At 36.4% G+C, this 20,981-nt stretch overlaps 2 protein-coding genes and 1 long non-coding RNA gene across 5 annotated transcripts in view; all 3 read left to right on the top strand.

Annotated features, from left to right (window-relative positions):
* The first annotated feature begins 399 nt into the window (after positions 1-399).
* On the top strand, positions 400-8,053 carry dusp22b (dual specificity phosphatase 22b). 3 transcript variants are annotated; one of them, XM_024273191.2, is made up of 8 exons: positions 414-523; positions 844-1,029; positions 1,271-1,304; positions 1,391-1,473; positions 2,230-2,279; positions 5,003-5,077; positions 6,294-6,465; positions 7,734-8,046. In XM_024273191.2, the coding sequence occupies exons 2-8, from the start codon at positions 1,009-1,011 to the stop codon at positions 7,860-7,862; spliced, it is 564 nt and encodes a 187-aa protein (XP_024128959.1). In that variant the 5' UTR covers positions 414-523; positions 844-1,008; the 3' UTR covers positions 7,863-8,046. The 3 variants fall into 3 exon arrangements, with proteins under 3 accessions (XP_036072109.1, XP_024128959.1, XP_024128960.1); XM_024273192.2 differs by lacking the exon at positions 414-523 and having other exon boundaries at positions 783-1,029; XM_036216216.1 differs by lacking the exons at positions 5,003-5,077; positions 6,294-6,465 and having other exon boundaries at positions 400-523; positions 7,734-8,053.
* Positions 8,054-8,178: 125 nt separating this feature from the next.
* On the top strand, positions 8,179-20,314 carry irf4a (interferon regulatory factor 4a). Its single transcript, XM_024273180.2, has 9 exons — positions 8,179-8,862; positions 9,243-9,442; positions 9,610-9,796; positions 12,029-12,114; positions 12,196-12,370; positions 13,487-13,567; positions 13,677-14,072; positions 16,264-16,376; positions 19,570-20,314. The coding sequence occupies exons 2-9, from the start codon at positions 9,245-9,247 to the stop codon at positions 19,717-19,719; spliced, it is 1,386 nt and encodes a 461-aa protein (XP_024128948.1). The 5' UTR covers positions 8,179-8,862; positions 9,243-9,244; the 3' UTR covers positions 19,720-20,314.
* Positions 20,315-20,360: 46 nt separating this feature from the next.
* The window catches only part of LOC112147147, a 3,692-nt gene continuing 3,071 nt past the window's right edge, over positions 20,361-20,981 (top strand). The window contains exon 1 of the long non-coding RNA XR_002919408.2: positions 20,361-20,851. This is a non-coding gene — a long non-coding RNA (uncharacterized LOC112147147). The remainder of the gene's footprint in view (positions 20,852-20,981) is intronic.

Raw genomic sequence — 20,981 nt, 5'->3', positions numbered from 1 at the left:
CCTGTCAAAATTGTTAATGTAATAAATAAAACATTGAGTTTAAATTGGCTTATCCACAGTATAGGATGAGGAAGTTAGGACACAGGGTCCTAGGGTTGTCCCCTAGTACCTTAACCAGACTATATATACAGTATTTATATATAAACTAAAATTAATTTGGTTAAAATGACAATTTTCTTACATTTAGCGCAAAATAGCTTAATTTGTTACATTTTTATTTATAAAAGTTTGATTTGTGACAGTTTTTAAAGAAAGGAACAATAAAGAAAGCTGAGAAACTTATTTTTCAAAAATGTAGCTAACCACATTTAGCACAAATTTCCTTAATTTGTTTAATTTTTTAAATAAAGTTTTTGTTTGTGGCCGTTTTTGAAGAAAAGACCAATAGAGAAACCTAAGGAAACAGTTATTTTCCAAAAAGTAGCTAACCGCCTTTGGCACAATTTTACTACAACTCCCAAGATTCAACACGGGACACTGAGCACCACCGCTCAACTCTCCGGGTTTGGACATGAACTGAATTGTAAATGAACTAAAATTAATTTGGTTCAAATGACAGTTTGCTTACATTTAGCACAAAATAGCTTAATTTGTTAAATTTTATTTATAAAAGTTTGATTTGTGACAGTTTTTGAAAAAAAGAACAATAAAGATAGCTGAGAAACTGTTATTTAAAAAAAATGTGGCTAACTGCATTTAGCACAAATTAGCTTAATATTTCCTATTTTTTTTTAAATAACGTTTTGTTTTTTTGACATTTTTTAAGAAAAGAACAATAAAGAAACCGTTGTTTTAAAAAATGTAGCTAACCGCATTTGGCGCAATATTACTTCATTTCCCAAGATTCAACGCGAGAACCTTAGCGCCACCGCTCAACTTTCCGGGTTTGGACATGCACTGATACCAACAAACAGACCTTCCGCGTGGGATTGGAGCTCAGCAGTCCTCCAAACGCGACCGAGTGAAGGGAAGAGATTTCCAGCGTGGTTTTAAAAACGGACTGTCGGCATGGGGAATGGGATTAACAAGGTACGCCTTCTTCCTGTCTATGACCGCCTCATGAATGATGTCATTTCGGAACCAAAATACAACTTTGGTCTCCATAATGTACCTTTTCCGCTTGTGCGGTTTTCTCACTGTAATAATAGGTTTTATTTATGTTGTTTTCTTCACCTTTAACTTCCGTCGTGAGAGTTTAATTGAACTTCTGGACCTGTCATTTGCTGTGATCTTTGGCTACAACTGTGCTGTGTTTTGCTTTTCCTTGTAGGTCCTTCCAGACCTTTATTTAGGGAATTTCAAAGGTGTGTCTTTTTTTTTTTTTTTTTTTTTTTAGTTTTAAGCATTAAACTATTCTACTTTATGTATAATTGTGGTGTCCTTTCTTCAGATGCCAGAGACAGAGAAGCACTTGCTAGAAACAATATCACACACATCCTGTCCATTCATGACAGTGCAGCTCCCATCTTACAGGTGAGATGACCTCCTGCTTCCTTTGCATCTTAGCTTTGTTATTAACCCTTAGGGAGAATTAAAAAAACAAACAAACTAATATTTACCTGCTGATATTAGTTCAGTGCAGGGGTGGAGCTCCGGGGGGACAAAAGGGGGCACCTGCCCCCCAACTTTTGAGTCAATACTAGTCTCATTATTGACAAAGATTACTAAATAATCTAAACAAGTTTCTTGAAGTAGTGCAAAAATAACAAAATAAATATTTTACATGAAAAAAAAAACAAACAAATAAAATAAAAATTCAAATTTTCAAAGTCATCTTGCCCCCTCCTGCCCTCCCATATAACATGTTCTAGCTCCGCCCCTGGTTAAGGTTATGAACCAGTCTAGCTGGTAGCTCAAGAACTATTAGTAGTTGTCAGTGTGGCTCCTTCATAAGCACAGAGTGTAACTTTTGGGGCATTTGGAATGAAGGCCGTTCAAAACAGCTGATATAGAAAGTGTGCTAAGATGTATCATGAGTGGGTGTCGGAGTAGGCGGCTGTTCTGGTGTTAGTAACCGAGAAATGTGCAGATTCTTTAAATAAATATATTTAAATTTTAAAAATATTTTATTTTCTTAACTATTCTCTTAAAAAATAAAATCCTCGAAGAAGACAAAATGTAAAAATTAGGGTATAAAGGCAAATCTGCCGGTATTTGTCCCTTTTTGAAACTATTGGGGCCAAACTGAAAAGTAGAACAAGCTTTTCACAGGTGTGCTTTGTCCACTAGGAGATGACCTACCTCTGCATTATAGCGTCTGACGTGCCCACACAAAACCTGTAAGTATGAAGTGTCTCTGCACCAAAACACGGCCATCAAAAGCTGAAAAGGAAAGCGAGAAAACATCATAAATTTCAGGCCAGTGTGGGGGCGTCTTGAGTTATTTATTTAATTTTCAAGCTGATGTGTAAATGAAATGCATCCACAACCTCAACATCCAATCTTTCTCTGATCACAGCTCTTTACTAATGGCAACTCTCTTACATAAACCTGTAAAAAAAATGATTTAAAGCCAAAAAAGAAGAATAAAAAACTGTGAATGTGGTGTTTTATGAACAGCAGCACACTTTCTGCAGCCATCCAACTCATTTTTTATAAAGTTAATAACAATATTAGACATGCAGTCAAAGGTTTAGCTTCAAGTATCTGTTTTAATGAGTATGCCCATTTCTATTATCTTTTATTTTGAAAATATTTCACTATTGGTAAGTAAACAGAAAAAAAAATCATAAAAATCTGGAGAGAGTTTAACCTCCACAGAAGAAACATGTCAAAAGGAATGGTTTAGATAAAAGCAGAATAAAATACTTTGACTTTTAATTAAGAGTATGTAAATATCTGCATTTTAAGAGCCCAACACCTTTTATAAAATGTTTGGGTGAAAGTATCATGGTGTGGGCCTGTATTTGCCATGTCTGGATTGACTAAGTTAAAAAAAAGAAAAAAAAAATCTGGACAGCTGTTAGTAAGTAAAATTTTAGAATTGGTGGGGAAAAAAATCCAACTTCAGAGGGTGCCTATTATTGATGAATCTCTTTATAACATAATCATTGACTGTATATGAGAACAGGACTAAGTGATCTCCTGCCCCTGGTATCCCAAACAGGAAGTACCAACTAGTTCCAAGAAGCCAAAATCCCATAGACTTCTGTTGAGAAATACGCAGCCACTACTCATTCTGTTTGTCAGAATAAGCATTTAATGCTTTGCTACTTTATTTTTTTTTAAACATGTTCTTGCTAATCCTATTTTTATGATATATTTTCTTTATTGCAAATTATTCAAGTTATAAACTGACCATTTAGATGCCTCAATAAAAACAAGTGGTCTCTCTTCCATCGTTCAAAATGTTTGATTTCGAATTTCGGAATCCAACAAACTCGATCATAAATGGTGAGAGTGGTTGCCATAGTAACGTTGACTCAGATCGACTCCCACTAATCACTGCTTACTGACAGCATCCGGCTCCAAGATGACGGTGTCCATATTACAAAAAATGGATACTGAATTGACTGAAACTATGTCCGAATTCCCTCCCTCCTTTCTAACAACTGAAAAAGGAAATTTAGTGTTGGACTATCTAGTACGTTTTTTTTTTTTTTTTTAAACGTCACAGATTCTCTGAAATAAAAATCTAATAAATATGAACATTTATGTGAACTGTGTTCTAATGATGAATTCTTTATTAAAAAAAAGCATTTTTCACATAAAAATCTTTCAAATGCAATGCATTGTGGTCTATATTTGCCAATCTAGTGAGCATTGATGCACATTGGTTTTTTGCCAAGACTTCTCTAAATTTTTCAGGGCACTGAATTTTGGATTTGAAGGTTTGGATAACCTGAAAAAATAGTTAAAGCTCTATATAGTGTACTAAGTTGGGAATAGTGAAGGAATTTGGACAGAATCTTAATTCCGTTGGAGCCGGAAGTAAGCTATTTTCTATTGGTGACATCAGAATGACTGGCTCCAGCTCTTATACAGTCATTGAACCTAACACGAATGCAGACATTTAAAGACCCACTCCAATGAAAAATTTGTTTTGGTTTTTAAGATTTTCTTGTATTTTTTATTTTTATTTTTTTAATTCAGTTAATGTTAACTTGGGCTTGTGAGGAGCTATAAGCTAGCGTGGAAAATTGTAAACTGATGGTGTAAACCACATGTGTCAAAGTCAAGGCCCGGGGGCCGGATGCAGCCCTCCGGGTAATTCTATCCGGCCCTCCAGATCATTTTATTTCATTGTAATTAATGGCCCAATGTTATTTTTCATTAATTTCTAACTTGTTTAATTTTGAAAAAATATATTTTTATGTGGAGTAAAATATTAAAAGTTAAGGTTTATTTATTCTGGAGTAATATCCCTGCCAGTTTTTATTTATAGTAATGTTAAGTTTTTTTTTTGTTTTTTTTTTAAGTTTTTAAAAATTTTTGTTTTAGAGTCTTCAATAAATGTTTATCCTGTTTATCTCACAACCTAATTTGTGTTTTGGATTTTGGCCCCTTGTGCGATTGAGTTTGACACCGCTGGTGAAAACAAAGGGTCGAAGGAAATTAGCCGAGGCTAACTTCCACACCAACAGTCCCGCCCATAACCTAGATTCAAATTTGTAATGAACTACTGCCGCGCTGCAGAAAATATGTCTTTAAAACCTTTTTTTTTTTTAAATTTTGGCTCAAATCTGCATAATCGTAATTAAAGGACCACTGTAACGCTTTTACAATAGATACAAATAGAGTTGGATTGGGACTTTAAAGGTTAAGACATCCTGTGTGGTTATTCACATTTACTTCCAATGATCTTTAGGAAACCTAATGTGATGGTTTATGAAAATTTACCTCAATTTTGCCAAATTTGGTATTGAAAGGATGAAAAAGTTAAGCTAAGACTCAATTATGTTCTGCTTTCACATTATGAACAGCCATTGTAGCACTTATTTGTTTTCTCTTTACAGATCTTGTTCTCAAAAGTGTGACCTCACTGGCATTTTTCTCTCCGTAGGACTCAGCACTTTAAGCAAAGTATAATGTTTATGCACGAGTCTCGGCTGAAAGGAGAAGGCTGCCTTGTTCACTGGTGAGAGCAGGATGACCTTTGTCTGTCCCTGGCAGGGAGAGCCTGGTTTAGTTTAGTGACTTAGAAGAGAGGCGCATTAAGGCGACTGAACAACATCGATTTCCTTTGTCAAATCTCCACATGTACAGTTCAAATAAACGGATACAGAGGCTGAGGCGAAGCATGCGATACTGCTGCAAAGAAATTAAATAAAAATGGAAAGCCTATTTTTGAACTTCCCAAAATGCAAAGTGTAGCAACAACGTTGAGCTCACTGGGTAAAAGTTATAATTGGCTGGGCAGAATTTTCTCAGAAGTACACTTGGCTATTTCTGATTTACAAAAGCAAAAGATTTTTTTACTTTTTATTTATAAAATGTATAAGAAGCATTTAATCAATATATCTTTATTCTTTGACTTGTTCCAACTTTTCTGCAGTTTGATTGGTAGACAGCTCCACTCCTATTTGTTTATGTATGCAAATAGAACTTGTTTTTTTGGCTAATGCTACCGTGACCGTCAGTTGAGCATCACACGAGGCTTAACTGACTTGATAACAAACTTTGCATAATTTTCCACCAGCTGGAGTTAACTCTCCTCTTTTGTTAAATGAAAAAAACTGCAATATGAGCTTCTTGAGCTAAAATTTAGGATTGAAATGAAGAGTTTGTTATTCCCTTTTCACTGAGGTCCATCTTAAGTTTTTGTTGGTCTCCACAAATTCTAAACTTGCGACTAACAGTTTTATGTCTTCTAAAGGAAGCAGGTTTTGGTACTAACAGAGAAATCCTTTTCATAAAACTAAAGTGAATAAATGGTCTGAATAGTAGCTTAAACATATTCAGACCATTGGAATGATTCAAGATAATTATTAGATGAATAATTTCATTTATATAAGACGTGAATCCTTTAGATCTTACTCTTTTCCTCAACTGTATTTAATTCAACGCTTGTGCTTAAGACAAATTGTGACACCATAAACCATTTAGATTTAGAGGAAAAACATCTATCTTTGTATTCTAAACAACACTGCTGTAGAAACATTTCACAAACTGCAACTATTTTAGTTTTTTAATCATTTTGCAGGTTGTGCAATAGGTTAAATATTCAAAAAAATAATTATTTTGCCCAGAAATTATGTCTATTATCAGATTTTTAATCAGTTTGCGCAATCATAAATTTTAAAAAAAGATGAATAAATATCTTGCATCAATTTAAAATCTTTTCACTGGTACAGTTTGGCCGGAGTGTCCCGCAGCGTCACCCTGGTGGTGGCTTACATCATGACTGTGACGGGTCTGGGCTGGGAGGAGGCGCTGGCCGCTGTTCGGGTTGTTCGGCCGTGCGCCTGTCCCAACCTGAGCTTCCAGCATCAGCTTCAAGAGTTTGAGGCCACCCAAGCTGAAGAGGTCAGTCTAACAAATCAGGGAATTCATACTTGAGGGCTTTTTGTGTCTTAAGCTCTTAAGGGACGTTATGAAAATGGACCGTACCATTGTCATGCATGTGGTAAATGTATCGTGACGTTTTTGTAAGGAAGTTGCATGTACTAATGCTACTCCAGGTGCAAGTACTGACTCCTTACTGGACGTGTGCAAATGCTGTATGGACGGGGTATGCAGGCGATGAGTAAATATCTGTAGGATGCTCATACAAACTACACCCTGTTTGCCTAATATCCTGATTTCTTACAGTCAGACCGCACGCAAGAAGCACACACTGAACAGCACTAATGGGCCTCTCGTGCAGGATTTTGGGTTTGACTAAAAAAAATTGAAAAATCTGTACAACACACCTGCATTTAACCTAATTCACCCCTATGTGTCGTTTAAAGTCCCACTACAACTATATTTTTTTTCTATTGTTCCCATTGATCTTTTAATTACGATTTTGAAGTTTTTAGCCAAAATCCAAAAGCCTTTGTCATTTTTTTAAGGCATTTTATGCAAAGCGGCAGTAGCATCAAGCTAACGTTAGCGGCGCAGACATCGCTTGCTAGATATGCCGGCAGACACACAGCCGCTGCGGTTCTGCCTGCTCAGGTCTCCTGAACTTTGTGACATTTTTCTTGTTTCATTGAGACAATAATACCCCGCCCCCACCTTTTTTTTTCTTTTCAATACGGGACAGCTTTCAAACTGAGTCACAGAGACACAGAAACACTGTGGAAGCGGCTGTCATCCAGACACAGTCCCTTGAGTCAGATAGAAGCCCTAGGTGACGGGAAATATTTGAGAAACGTGATTACTGATGTTTTTAGAGAACTATTCACAAAAAATAAACCTGATCTCTCTACATAACCCTCTCAACTTCCATACATTCCAAGGGATGTATATATACAGACACAGCTCCATGTCGGGCTTAAAACTCTGGTTGATAGCTCCTCCCACACGCGGCCGCAGTGTCCGGCTCAGGAGCACATTTTTTGACAGGCGGCGAGCAGTGAATTCACTTCAGTTGAAAGAGTCGGGGCTCATGAATTTGTTGCGTGAATTGCATTCGAAGTGAATTCACCTCTGAAATGCAGTTTAAATCATACTTTATTTTATATAGGTCTTCTATTATGAGAAAATGCTACAAGTGACCTTGTACCTGTAAGGACAGATGTGACGAAGACTTTAAGCTTTGATATGAATAAACAAACAAACCAAGTTTCTCTTTTTTTTCTCCACTCAAGTTCAGAGAATGGCTACGAAATGAATACAAGGACAACCCCTTCAACGACGAAGCTGACATACGGGACTTGCTGGCCAGAAAGCTCAAAGTCAAAGATGAGGAAAAGGACGAAGAAGACGTTCTTCTCTGAACGTTTGCAGCTCTGCCTGGACTGTGCAATGCAGAAATGCTGTGTGGATTTCTGTTGTGGTCTGCAGTCAGACATCTTTGTAGTTGATGCACATGAATGTAAAAATGTTATGAATCAAATGTCCATTAAAAAATGTAAACGGCAAATGTGTGTTTTATAAATAAAAGTATGAGAATTGTTCGTTTACCTCATTTCTGTGGCATGATTTTAATTGGTTGAATAGTTGCTGCAACCCAGGAGCAACATGAGGTTGGTGGTCGGTGGGTGCTGACACTAAATGTGATCATGCATGTTCTGTGTGCTGTTCAGCGCCGCTTCCTGGGTCTCTTCCTGTTTGTCTGATGAGCAACGAAGGTCATGCATGGGAGCATCGAGCCACCATGATCTCACAAGACTTTGGACTTGGTTGAATTTTAAACTCAGAAATGAGAATAAAGCAGACATTAATTATTAAAAGAATTAAATTCAGAGAGAATTGTTTTGACCTGTAAACAGGGTATATGTGCATGTGCAGCCACTGGAGGGCAGTGTTACAAATGGTTTACACTTGAAATAATCTTGTATTTTAAATTAGTTTGTTTTTTTTGCTGTTTTAATCATGCAATATGTCAGTTTCTGATACAACTTAAACATATTTAGGTATTTTTAAGCAATTTCCTATCAGTTGACATTTAATTGAACCAGATTTTCTTTTTTAGGTGTTTTTTTATTATTATTTTTGGGATATTTAGTGATGGGAACTGTAAATTGTTCCATTCCGTTGTGATCTGCGTTCAGGGTGTCACTAGAGGGATTCCCCACGCCGCCGCTGCGTGGGCGCTTTTAGGCTTTCAGAAAAGCGAACGCGCCAAATTACAGCACATCTCTTCTTGAACTTCTCTGAGCCCCCGAAGCTCCTCCCTAAAAAGAAAAAAAAAATCAAGATGTGAAAAAGGTTTAAGAGCAGGACCCCAAGATCCCCGCCAGCAATTTACAGTGGGGGCCCCCTGCGCATCTGAAGGTAAGCTCCTACAAAACCAATCAATCTCTCTCAGCATTAGGTGATGCAAACATGTATTTATAGAAAATATTTGAGAGTTGCAGGGTTCTACTTTATGAAAACAGAAATTGCTTGATGTGCAATTATTTGCGTAAATGAGTCACATTTTTTTGACACAGAACGGCCACATGTGATTCCTTTTATTACTCACTTCCTGTAATGCTTTGAACAGGATTGTCCCCCAAATTGTTAGTCACAACTTGGTTGAAGTGAAAGCGCCAAAGCAGCTGTAGCACTGAGGCTTGTTAGCCAGCATGTGGAACTCAAGTAATCAACTTTTTAAATGCTCTTTTAATGAGAATGTTCATGTTTTCCAATTAATGTGAAAGTTTCTTTTGCAGAGATGAACCTGGATGAAGACAGCAGCGTGCCAGGCAGCTGCGGCAATGGAAAGCTGAGGCAGTGGCTGATCGATCAGATAGACAGCAGGAGATACCCTGGCTTGGTTTGGGAAAACGAGGAGAAAAGCATCTTTAGAATTCCGTGGAAGCATGCAGGGAAACAAGACTACAACAGAGAAGAGGATGCTGCGCTCTTCAAGGTTTGGCATACTCTCTTCTCACCTCAAAAGTGATGTTCATGAACAGTTACATTTGAGAAGTTTCTTGAAAAAAAAATGGATGGTTTGGTTTCTCGTTTTGGGAAGAGGAAGTTTTTTTTAAAAAAGAAATAAGTCTGTTGAATATATATATATCTATATTATTTTAGGCATGGGCGATGTTCAAGGGAAAATACAAGGAAGGTATTGACAAACCAGACCCTCCGACATGGAAAACCAGACTCCGCTGCGCCCTTAATAAAAGCAACGACTTTGATGAAATAGTGGAGAGAAGCCAACTGGACATCTCAGATCCGTATAAAGTTTACAGAATAATTCCAGAGGGAGTGAAAAAGGGTGAGTATGGACAACTGTTTATGCAGAGCAGGGGTCCCCAAACTTTTTCTTGTGAGGGCCACATACCTGTTTTCTTCTCTGATGGGGGGCCGGGGTCGGTTTGTAGGCTAACAGAAAAAGTGAAACAATCACAGCCTAAACATAAACATTTATGGTTTTCCAGAAAGCTGAACATAGGCAAATTTTAAATAATTTCTGTAATTTTCATAGAAAAAAAATAATGCTGAAACATGTTAAAAACTAAATGTATAGCATTACCTGCGATAGACTAATAGCTGAAGATGCTTAAATTGATAGTTGAAAACACTGAAGTTGATAGCTAGCTAAAAAAAAAGCGAAGATGTAACTAAAAAAACTAAATTTGCCTAAACAGCTAGCATGTAGCTGAAATATTAGCTAAATGACAAATTTGCCAAAAAGACAGGAAAATGTCTTATTTAGCCAAAGAAGTACCATAAAGCTACAATATTAGTTAAACTCCAAATTAGCCCAAAAAACTGAAAAAAACCTAAATTAGCCAAAACAGTTAGCATGTAGCTGAAATATCAGCTAAATACCAAATTAGACAAAACAATGGGAAAAATGTCTAATTTAGCTGAAGCACGTAGCATAAAGCTACAATATTAGGTGAACTCCAAATTAGCCTAAAAATTGGAAAAATATCTAATTTATCTAAAGTAGCTAGCATAAAGCTAAAATAATAGCTAAACTCCAAATTAGCCTAAAAAACTGAAGAAAGACAAAATTAATCAAAACAGCTAGCATGTAGCTAAAATATCAGCTAGATGCAAAATTAGCCAAAATAATAGGACACATGTCTAATTTATCCAAAGTAGCTAGCATAAAGCTAAAATAATAGCTAAACTCCAAATTAGCCTACAAAACTGAAAAAGCCTAAATTAGCAAAAACAGTTAGCATGTAGCTGAAAAATTAGCTAAATGAAAAATTAGCCAAAAAGACAGGAAAATATCTTATTTAGCCAAAGCAAGTAGCATAAAGCTACAATATTAGCAAAACTCCAAATTAACCTAAAAAACTGAAAAAGCCAAAATTAGCCTGAACAGCTAGCATGTAGCTGAAATATCAGCTAAATCCCAAATTAGCCAAAATAATGGGAAACATGTCTAAATTAGCCAAAGCAGGTAATATAAAGCTACAATATTAGCTAAACTCCAAGTTAGCCTAAAAGCTGGAAAATGTTTAATGTATCCAAAATAGCTAGCATACAGCTAAAATAATAGCTTAACTCCAAATTAGACTACAAAACTTAAAAAGCCTGAATTAGCCAAAACAGCTAGCATGTAGCTGAAATATCAGCAAAATGACAAATTAGACAAAAAGAAAGGAAAAAGTCTTATTTAGCCAAAGCAGGTAGCATAAAGCTACAATATTAGCTAACCTCCAAGTTAGCCTAAAAAGCTGGAAAATGTCTAATGTATCCAAAGTAGCTAGCATACAGCTAAAATCAATAGCTAAACTCCAAATTAGCCTAAAAAGCTGGAAAAAGCCTGAATTAGCCAAAACAGCTAGCATGTAGCTGAAATATTAGCTAAATGACAAATTAGCTTAAAACACTGAAAAAATGTCTATTTTGGGTCAAACAGTTTGGGGGCCGGGCCAAAAGTGGAGGTGGGTTGGATCCAGCCCCCCTTGGGGACCCCTGTTGAGGAAGGGTAGCATCAGAACTACAAGATAAAAAAACTATGAGTTGAATCAAAAGTCTGCAGTGCAAAGGCAAAGATTTCTCTGCAACTGCAGAGCACTGTTGTGTTTTCACACAGTCTGAGCGCCACATACATTCGCTCTGCTGCTGTTGAGTCGGATGAGGCAGGAAGCACAAAGGAAGCCAAAGCATGAACCAAAAAGCCCTAGTGCTTTTTTTAGAGGGCTTCGGTTACTAAGCGCGAGCTGCTTAAAAGACAGCCAGACAACCTCAGGCCTTGCATAACTGAGTCTCTGCCATCATACAGCAGCTTTGGTCACACCAGAGCAGTTTTTGTTATCAGGAGTAACGCTTGGTTCTCGTAAACAAAAGTCTACGTGCACTTTTGTGTACTTGCTCTGCAAATGAAAATAGCCCAGCTTAGCAAGTGCATGAAATGTTCACAGCTTACTAAATTTATCCAAGTTCGCTATTATGCACCACATTATTTTTCCTTACCCTGCAAAATAATGCAAAATGAATATTAATATTTGCAGTTTGAAGACTTTTTTATTTCAAACATTTACAGAAATGAAAATGAGCAGTATAGAGGAGATGCCACCACACTCCAATGCCATTGGCTTTATTCCGCCTTACCCATCACTGCGCAACCAGGTCAGCAACTTTTTTTTTTTACATCTCAGTTTGATGCAGAAGTTGCAACCAAATCCCGCTAAGTTTCTTCTCTGCCTCCAGGTACCTTTTGTAGTTTCTCAAGAGAGGAGGGACTGGAGGGATTACCACCCTTCTCCAGAGCAGCAGGTTCTGTCCAGCCCACATTTACACGGGCCGCACGCAGAACTGCAGTACGGCCAGTGTCCCTACCCGCCATCAATCAGCCGGGCTTGGCCCGGGTCACACACGGAAAACGGTGAGACGCAATTTAAAGTCATTTTCATAGATAATAATTTCCAGAAATTATTCAATTCACAAGAGCCTGGATAGATTTGATTCCAAATTTTTTTTCCTGATTCTTTTGATCCTTTCAATTCAATTTTAAGTTTACACATTTAGACACATTTGTTTAGAAATACATGAGTAATCTTTTATATGTTTTGAATATATTTATTTTAATCTAATACAGCTCACATATTGTAAAATGTATTAGTGAAATAATCTCTTGGAGGCGTTTCAGTTTAGCCTCTAGGTGGCGATCGCGCAATAGCAGTACACCTTATTCCAGAAGAAGAAGAAAGAATGATTTTTAAAAAAACGACTGTGTTTTAGACCACAAATGGTTACTTTAAAAAAATATTTCCTTAAAAGAGTTTGGAAAATTCATACCTGTGTGTAAATAAAGATGTTCATTTAGTCAGTAATGTATGTTTAGGTTGACTGAGTGTTAGCATTAGCCGTCCTATGGGAAATTCCATTGAACGTTAGCATCAAGCTAGCAGACTTTAGCTTTATGTGCTAAATCGATCTCTAGTTTTATGAATTGATTATCTGGTCATTTTTAATCAATTAATTGATTTTATCAACCTAGCCATATGATTTCATGTCATATTTTCAAAAAAGTATACATTTATTGAAGACCCACTCTGACGAAAATAACATTTTTAACATGTTCTAGTGGCATTTGTCTCATGATTTAAAAAAAAATGTTGCTCAAATTTGCATTTTTCCGTATTTCTTTATTCAAGTTGTAAATTAAGAGCAGACAAAAAAATATATTTAAAAAAATAGCTTTTTTGTGAAGGCTAAACAATAACACAACTCAGAGGTGGATTTCTAATCAATTACTACCATCTTGCAGAAACTATGACCTAGAAAATGAAAGGATTTTGGCTAAAAATGGCATAAATAAAACACTTAAAATACATCAAAAGATAATCGGAGTGAGATAGTTTAATCAAACTCTGCTGGTTAAATTTGGTAAATAAAGCAGTTATAATTAATTTCTTCCATTGATTCAAACTAGTCAAGAAGGAACAATCTTCTTCTTTAATCACTTTATAGTTTTTTAAACATCTTTCTTTTAATGCAGGTTTTCAGCTCTCATTCCACACCTACCTTTCAGAGTCTCAACCCCCTTTGTATGCAGTGGACCACAACAATGTTACAACAGGTAGACGGGATGTAGCAACCGCTTATGTTGATGTTAAAACGTGTTTCTTACTAAGAAAAGACAATATTAGGAGTGATTGTTTAAGTTAAGACGTTTGTGTTTCTTTCAGATTTCAGTCTGCATGTGTCCTTATACTACAGAGAGTCCCTGGTAAAGGAAGTGACTGTCACTAACCCAGAAGGTTGTAGGATCACTTCCTCCTCCTCGTCCACGTCCTCTCCATCCTCCTCATCCCCGTGTCCGGAGGACAAGTTCCACAGCGGAGCCGAAGTGGTTCTCTTTCCATTTCCGTATCCCGAGTCCCAGAGACAGGGCGCCGAGATGCTTCCGAACATTCTGGAGAAGGGGGTGCTCCTGTGGATGACGGCTGACGGGATGTACGCCAAGCGCCTCTGTCAGGGGAGAGTGTACTGGGAGGGACCTCTGGCCCAGTTTATGGACAAACCCAACAAGCTGGAGAAGGAGCAGCCGTGCAAACTGTTCGACACCCATCAGTTCCTTATTGGTAAGCGCTGATGTGCCGCCATGTTTTCTTTTAGGCATCTATTTAGAGCTGGATCTGCAACCTGAGCCTCCACAGTGGCTCTCTGGCTAGAGAAAAATAAAATAATAGTAATTTTTAAAAGTACAGGTCGCTAACGTAGTATTGACTTAATTTATTTTAGTTAAGTTAATAAGTTTATAACTGAGGTGAACATAGAATGTTTTTTTCTACTTATCATTAACCAATCATGTTTCATGTTTAAGTTAACAACAGTAGTAAGTAGGAAAAAGGATGATGAGTCACCAAACTAAAACCTAAAGCACACTGCCAAAGTCGAGGCCCGCGGGCCGGATCCGGCCCTCCGGGTAATAAATCCGGCCCTCCAGGTCATTTATTTTATTGTTATTAATGGCCAGATGTTGCGCTTATTTCTAATTTGCATAATTTAGAAAAAATATATTTGAATGGAGAGCGAAATATTGAAAGTTATTTAAGGTTTAAGTTGATTTATTCTGGAATAATATTCCTGCCTTTTTATTATTCATAATTATGTTAAAAAGTTACAGTTTTAAAAATTGGCGTCATGCTAGCTTTTGGGACTATTTTGGAATTTAGTGAGATTTTTTTTAGGCTGTTTTGGAGTTTAGCTAATATTTACACCAAATGCTAGTAGTTTTGGCAAATATTAGCCTTCTCTTTTTAAATTTTTTTAGACCATTTTGGAGTTTGGCTAACATGTACATGCTAACTGTTTCGGCTAAATTAGTTTTTTTTTTTTTTTAGTTTTTTTTTTAGGATATTTTTAAGTTTAGCTGTTTTTCAGCTACATACAAGCTGTTTCGGCTAACCTATGTTTTTTTTTCCTTTTTTTTAGGCATTTAGGCATTTGGCATTTAGCTAATATTTTGGCAGGCTGTCAGCCTCAGCATTTAGTGATTTCAGCTATTTCAGCATTTTCAGTTATCAGCACTAGCATTTTCAGCAGACAAATTCAGCTTACAGCATTCACACTAGTCACAGGTAATACTATATTTCTAGTTCATAATAATGTTAAAAAGTTAGAGTTTTAAAGTTTAAAAAAAATTTGTTTTAGTGTGTTCAATAAATGTTTATCCTGTGGCGTAAGGTGGGTTTTGGATTTTGGCCCCTTGTGAAATTGAGTTTGACACCCCTGACCTCAAGTATAACAAAATTAAATTTCATTTTTGTCTCGTATTGTTTAGGAATACATTTGCTTAATTTCCTGTTTGCGACAGGAAGTCTTTTATTTTGAAAGAAAGTTGTATGAGTTGCTTTAAAAACAAAAAAAGACTTTACACATTGAGAAAACTCCAATTTATCTTATTATTTATGTATTTATTTGTGCCCAAATATAAAAAATGAATAATATTTATTATAAAAAACAACAATGTAATGATGCAAAGTAGTATCAAATTTTCCTTAAAGGGTAAATAAAAATTTTTGCGGTTTTGATCAGTACCAAACTGGCCCAAATGGCTCTTTTACCGGCAAAGGTTGCAGACCTCCGATTTAGTGCTATCTTAAACATGTTTTTCAATTAAAAAAGTGTAAGAAGGTTCGTCACAAATGACAGTATACATGTGAAAAAGCATCAGGGTTTGCATAAAAGAATAACACAAACTTCAGCAAAGCTTAACAATTGCATCACTGTACCTAATAGAAAACCACTGATATAATTCTCATTTTGTGCAGATAATCCTAAACATGTTTATAAAGCTATTAAAAAGTAATTACTAGTTATTTTTTTTTTCATTTTCTTTTAAGACATTCCTTTTTCTGTACTAAAAAATAGCTTAAACCAATTACAGTTAATCCATTTTTGTGGTTATTGATCCTGCTTGTCGATAACGGATGTGATGATGCTTTTAGCTGGTAAGTCCCTCTGTCAGTGTTGAAGTAGCACAAACAAGTCACTCGTGCTTCTCAGCAGGGGGCCAAAGTGTGTGAAGTCCCCACCCACCTCCTGTGGTCCACCACAATGCGTGACAAGATAGTGTTTTTTTGTGCCATTTCATGTTAAATTTCCATCATCCACATCAGTAGTTTCCAGATAAAGTCATCGTGATCGGGGAAAAGGTCATGAAGGCAGCACGGTGCATTGAAGAACGCATGTGTAATGTGACATGCGTGACTCGTAGAGTTTGAAGTTACAGCGGTCCCTCTCTGATGTGTTTCGCTCTTCTGCCTCCAGACTTGCAAGATTTTGCCCATAATGGTCGGCATCTGCCCCGACACCAGGTGGTGCTGTGTTTTGGAGACGAGTATCCGGACCCACAACGTTCAAGGAAGATGATCACTGCACAAGTATGTAACCAGAAAAACCACACTGTACAGCACACACATGATCTACAAATATAGATTATTTATCATCCTGATGACAGATCAGTATTGTGCAATAAAAATAAAAGTTGATTTAAAAAGGGACGGAGAGCTTTCATCTGTTGCTATGATGCAAAAAAGCACATATACATATTCGATAAAATACACACAATAAGACTTATTATAAAAACATATAAAATACAGCATCACAACATTTAATTACCATCAAAACTCTATTAGTATTGGTTTTGGCAAGCCACGATTTCAATTTTCTTGAATTTTCTTAACAATTTTTAGTGGATTTTATAAAAATACAAAAAAGAAATCCATAACTTTATATGGATGTGAGTAAATAATAAAAAACAGGTTAATTAAAAGCTTATTTATCAGTTTCTGTTTTACAAAATGAATGGACTTATATTTATGACAACAACACGTCCTGTATGGATTCTCTACATCTGTCGGCAGAAATCTTTAATGTTGAATTCTTAAGCAGAACAGTGATACAATAGAAAAACAAGCAAGTTAATGTGACTGCAGTCTCACTAAAAAAGGTGAAAAAGCAACATCTGCTCATATGTCTTAAGTGTATGTATGTCTAAATCAGGAAAATATGAAACACAATAAAAATCATGATCGTTGGTGGTGTTCGAATTCCTTCACAGAGTTTGTTTTGGACAGCATATGTTAATATCACATTGAAACTGAAAATAGATACGATTTTAACCTTTTAGGCTAATTTCCATCTTTAGTTCCTATAGAACTGGTTGATTTAATAAAAAGACAAGTTAAACCAACACAGGAAAAGATAACAGAAATCAGGTAGCAGTAGATACAGAAACAACATAGATGAGGTTGTCAATAGGAAAACGGAACAGTAAATTCGTAAACATAGAAGCAACAATTATGGAAAAATGTAGATGAGGGAAAAAAATAGGTGGACAGAGGTGACAGCAATATATATATATATATCAAAGAAACAATCAAATTTAAACAGAGATGTGGTAGCACTTTCGATTGACTAAAAGCCACGATTGTATCTGTTTGCTGAATGAGCTCAGACTTTACAGTTGTTTTATTGTCCTGGGAATTCAGTTCCAGGTGTGAGACGCTCTGTAAGAGAAAACGGCCTGACTTTATAGTGCATTCGCCATTTTGTAGTGTTGTCCGAATCTACTATTTTTTTTATAAACCATAAATGTTTTTATTATAAAAACATACTGGATTTATAAAGTCTTCGTAAAATGCTCATATTTAATTGATTTTTACGTCATAAAATCAGTGATGTTTTAACCCTCATGCTCGCTTTTGGCAGGGGTGTCAAACTCAATCACACAAGGGGCCAAAATCCAAAACAAACCTTATATCACAGGCCAAACAGGATAAACATTTATTGAACACACTAAAACTAAATGTTTTACATTTAAAAACCATAACTTTCTAACATAATTATTAACTACATAGATAGCCTTACCTGCCATAATGCTACGGTGAATGCTGTAAGCTGAATTTGGCCGATGGAGATGCTAGTGTTGATAGCTGAAGATGCTGAAATTGATAACTAAAAATGCTGATGCTGATAGCCAGCTAAAATATTAGCTAAAACCAAATTTAGCCTAAAAGAGAAAAAAAAACTAAGGTTAGCCAAAACAGCTAGCCTGTACCCAAAAAATGACCTCAACTTCAAAATAGCCTAAAAAACTGAAAAAAGAGCCTAAATTAGGCAACGCAGATAGCATGTAGCGTAAATGTTAGCTAAACTAAAAAAAATAGCCTAAAAATCTTTGTAAATACCAAAAAAGTCAAAAAAGTTACCAGACTGGCAGTTTTTTAAATGTTAAAACCATAACTTTTTTCACATAATTACTAACTCGATATATAGCATTGCCTGCTATAATGCTAGTGTTAATGCTGTAAGCTGAATTTGGCCGATGAAGATGCTAGTGCTGATAGTTTAAGATTTTGAAATTGTTGGCTAAAAACGCTCAAGCTGCTAGCCAGCTTAAATATTAGCTAAATGTCAAGTTAGCCTTAAATATATATAAAAAAATAAACTTAGGTTAGCCAAAACAGTACCTGAAAAATTAGCTAAACTAGCTAATAGCTTAAAAAACTGAACAAAGAGCCTAAATTAGCCAAAACAGCTAGCATGTAAATATAAGCCAACTCCAAAACAGCAACAAAAAAAGCTTAAAAAAATAGCTTAAATTGGCCAAAACGGCTAGCATGTAGCTGAAATATTAGCTAAACTCCAAAATTGCCTAAAAATATGAGTAAATAGCAAAAAAGTCCAAATGCCAATTTTTAAAACTTTAAAACCGTAACTTTTTCACATTATTATCGATAATAGAATGGCAGTAATATTATTCCAGTATAAATGAACTTAAACTTTAAATAACTTTCAGTATAAGTAGTAATATATTTTGTCAAAATGATACAAGTTAGAAAATGAGCCTTAGATAACATCGGCCCTTTAATTACCCGGAGGGCCGGATCCGGCCCCTGGGCCTTGACTTTGACACATGTGTCTTATGGGGTCAAGATGACCCCACCCTTGATTTATCATCCCTTCCATGACAAAGGTAGACATGATTTCTCTCTGCCATGGACACCAGTGAAGTAAAAAAATCCGCTGTTTTTTGGGGTCCAAATGACCCAATTTTTAATGTAACTATGTACTATGTAACTGTAGCGAGCACGGTGTCCGAATTCCTTTTAAAATCCAGACCACTAGATAATCCCGCTCTGTATCTCGGGAATTAGAACCATGATAACCTTTTAGGGAAGTCTGGGCATCTTTGCTCAGACTGCTGCCCCCGCGACCCGGTCCCGGATGAAGCGGAGGAAGATGGATGGATGGATGGATAACCTTTTAATAGCATCTTTTTTAACCTCATCTGTGTATTTTGACATGTTTTAATTCCAACACAAGAAGCTACACAAACATTTAACTGTTAAATGTTGCATTAAAGCAAATTACTTTGTCATACTAGACAAAGAACCTGCAGTTTTAGCCATTTATGTCTGTATTTAGAACTTAATAAAATGAACATTATTAGTGAATTACTCATTTTCAAAGCTAAATGCTTTCACGTGGTCTCTTTTGGATAAGTGGTGCTCTAAACCAACACACGTTACGTGTGTTTCGTGTTTCTCACGTGGACTTTTTTGCTTGTAGGTGGAGCCAATGTTTGCCAGGAAACTGGTCTACTATTACCAGCAGAACGCAGGTCACTACCCTCGAACCTACGATCACATCCAGGAACAGAACTCCTCTTCAGGCATTGACTATCCTTCCCAGCGCGCCTTACAACACATCCAGGAGTGACACGTGAACACACACACACATGAAGCTGTGGCTTTTTCTCTCTCATCGGGACTGCAAGTTTGTGTACAGTAAAGCGGGGTAAAGATGGGGAAGACCCTGCTGTTCCTTCTTGCACATCGATTCATTGTTGTGTCTGTGGAGGAAGAAATGCTTCTTTTTTTATTTTTTTTTTTCTACAAATATTACTGTGACAATGTGAAGGATGCGGTTTGAGGGTGGGGGGGATGAGGGGAGTGTGGGGCGAACTGAGGCAGGAAGTACGAGCACAGGTGCACAGGAAGAATGGCCCCCGACACAAACACTGATACGTGTAAGAGATAAAGCAGGCTGAATAAATACTCGCTCAAATCAGTTGACGGCACGATTGTTTTCCCCATTTTTCTTTTTTCTAAAAAAGTTTTTTTTTTTAAATAAATGCTTTCAAAAAAGTGAACTGTAATATATTTCCTGGACAACCACAACAGTCGTTTTGTTTTCTTAGAATCCCACAAAATATTATTTTAGTTTCTGTATTTTACCTTTTTTTGGTCTAAATTTAGTTAATTCTTACACTGTTGAGTCTCTCAGTATTTATACAAATTTGAAACCCATTTTTATACTATTTTAATTCCAATTTCTGGAATTAAAATAAATAATTATTAATAATTAACTAAGAGTATGAACAACTTGAGGATTGATTGAGATCATGAAGTTGCTGCTGATTGGACACAGAAATAAATGTCGCCTCGTTTCCACGCCGCATGCGTGGTGTAGACCGCTAGCGCGTCATTGTAGTGCGACAACTAGAAAAGTAACAACAATGAAGATCATCTAGTGGCTCGTCTTTTTATTCTTTTACTTTTTGTATATCGTTTATAACAAGAATTTAATCCTTTTTTAAAGAAGATTAAGGGCAGCTAAGAAGAATCCCGCCATAAAGAGGAAATAGGAAGCTAGCTTAGCGCTATACTGGTGCTTTCTAACGTTCTGCCAATCAACGGGAGGCTAAAGTGACTCCGCCCCAACTGTCCTGCTCCATTTTACTATGGACCTACAATGGATGGAGGCCTTCAGGAGATACGTGTCGGTATTGTTTAATGGAAACGCTGAAAATACTCGACCGCTCAGTGGAAACGAAGCTTTTGACATAGATGTAAGTTTACTAGGTTTTAGTGGAACATTTATTTGACACTCCAGTGGGATTTAAATCCACTGGCGGACTTAGCAGTTTGGGGGCCTCAGACAAAAAATGAAATAGGTCCCTCTGCAGAAGTTATATCAAT

This window comes from Oryzias melastigma, linkage group LG17 (assembly GCF_002922805.2).
Source record: "Oryzias melastigma strain HK-1 linkage group LG17, ASM292280v2, whole genome shotgun sequence".
Taxonomy (NCBI): domain Eukaryota; kingdom Metazoa; phylum Chordata; class Actinopteri; order Beloniformes; family Adrianichthyidae; genus Oryzias; species Oryzias melastigma.
This window is presented reverse-complemented; position numbering and strand designations above follow the sequence as displayed.

Bases quoted from the DNA above. Each gene is read 5' to 3' on its own strand.
- irf4a (XM_024273180.2), top strand. From the start codon at position 9,245: ATGAACCTGGATGAAGACAGCAGCGTGCCAGGCAGCTGCGGCAATGGA. The intron at 9,797-12,028 runs GTGAGTATGGAC...AAACATTTACAG, and splicing joins TCCAGAGGGAGTGAAAAAGG to AAATGAAAATGAGCAGTATA. The intron at 13,568-13,676 runs GTAGACGGGATG...TGTTTCTTTCAG, and splicing joins CCACAACAATGTTACAACAG to ATTTCAGTCTGCATGTGTCC.
- dusp22b (XM_024273191.2), top strand. From the start codon at position 1,009: ATGGGGAATGGGATTAACAAG. The intron at 1,030-1,270 runs GTACGCCTTCTT...TTTTCCTTGTAG, and splicing joins TGGGGAATGGGATTAACAAG to GTCCTTCCAGACCTTTATTT. The intron at 2,280-5,002 runs GTAAGTATGAAG...TTCTCTCCGTAG, and splicing joins GACGTGCCCACACAAAACCT to GACTCAGCACTTTAAGCAAA.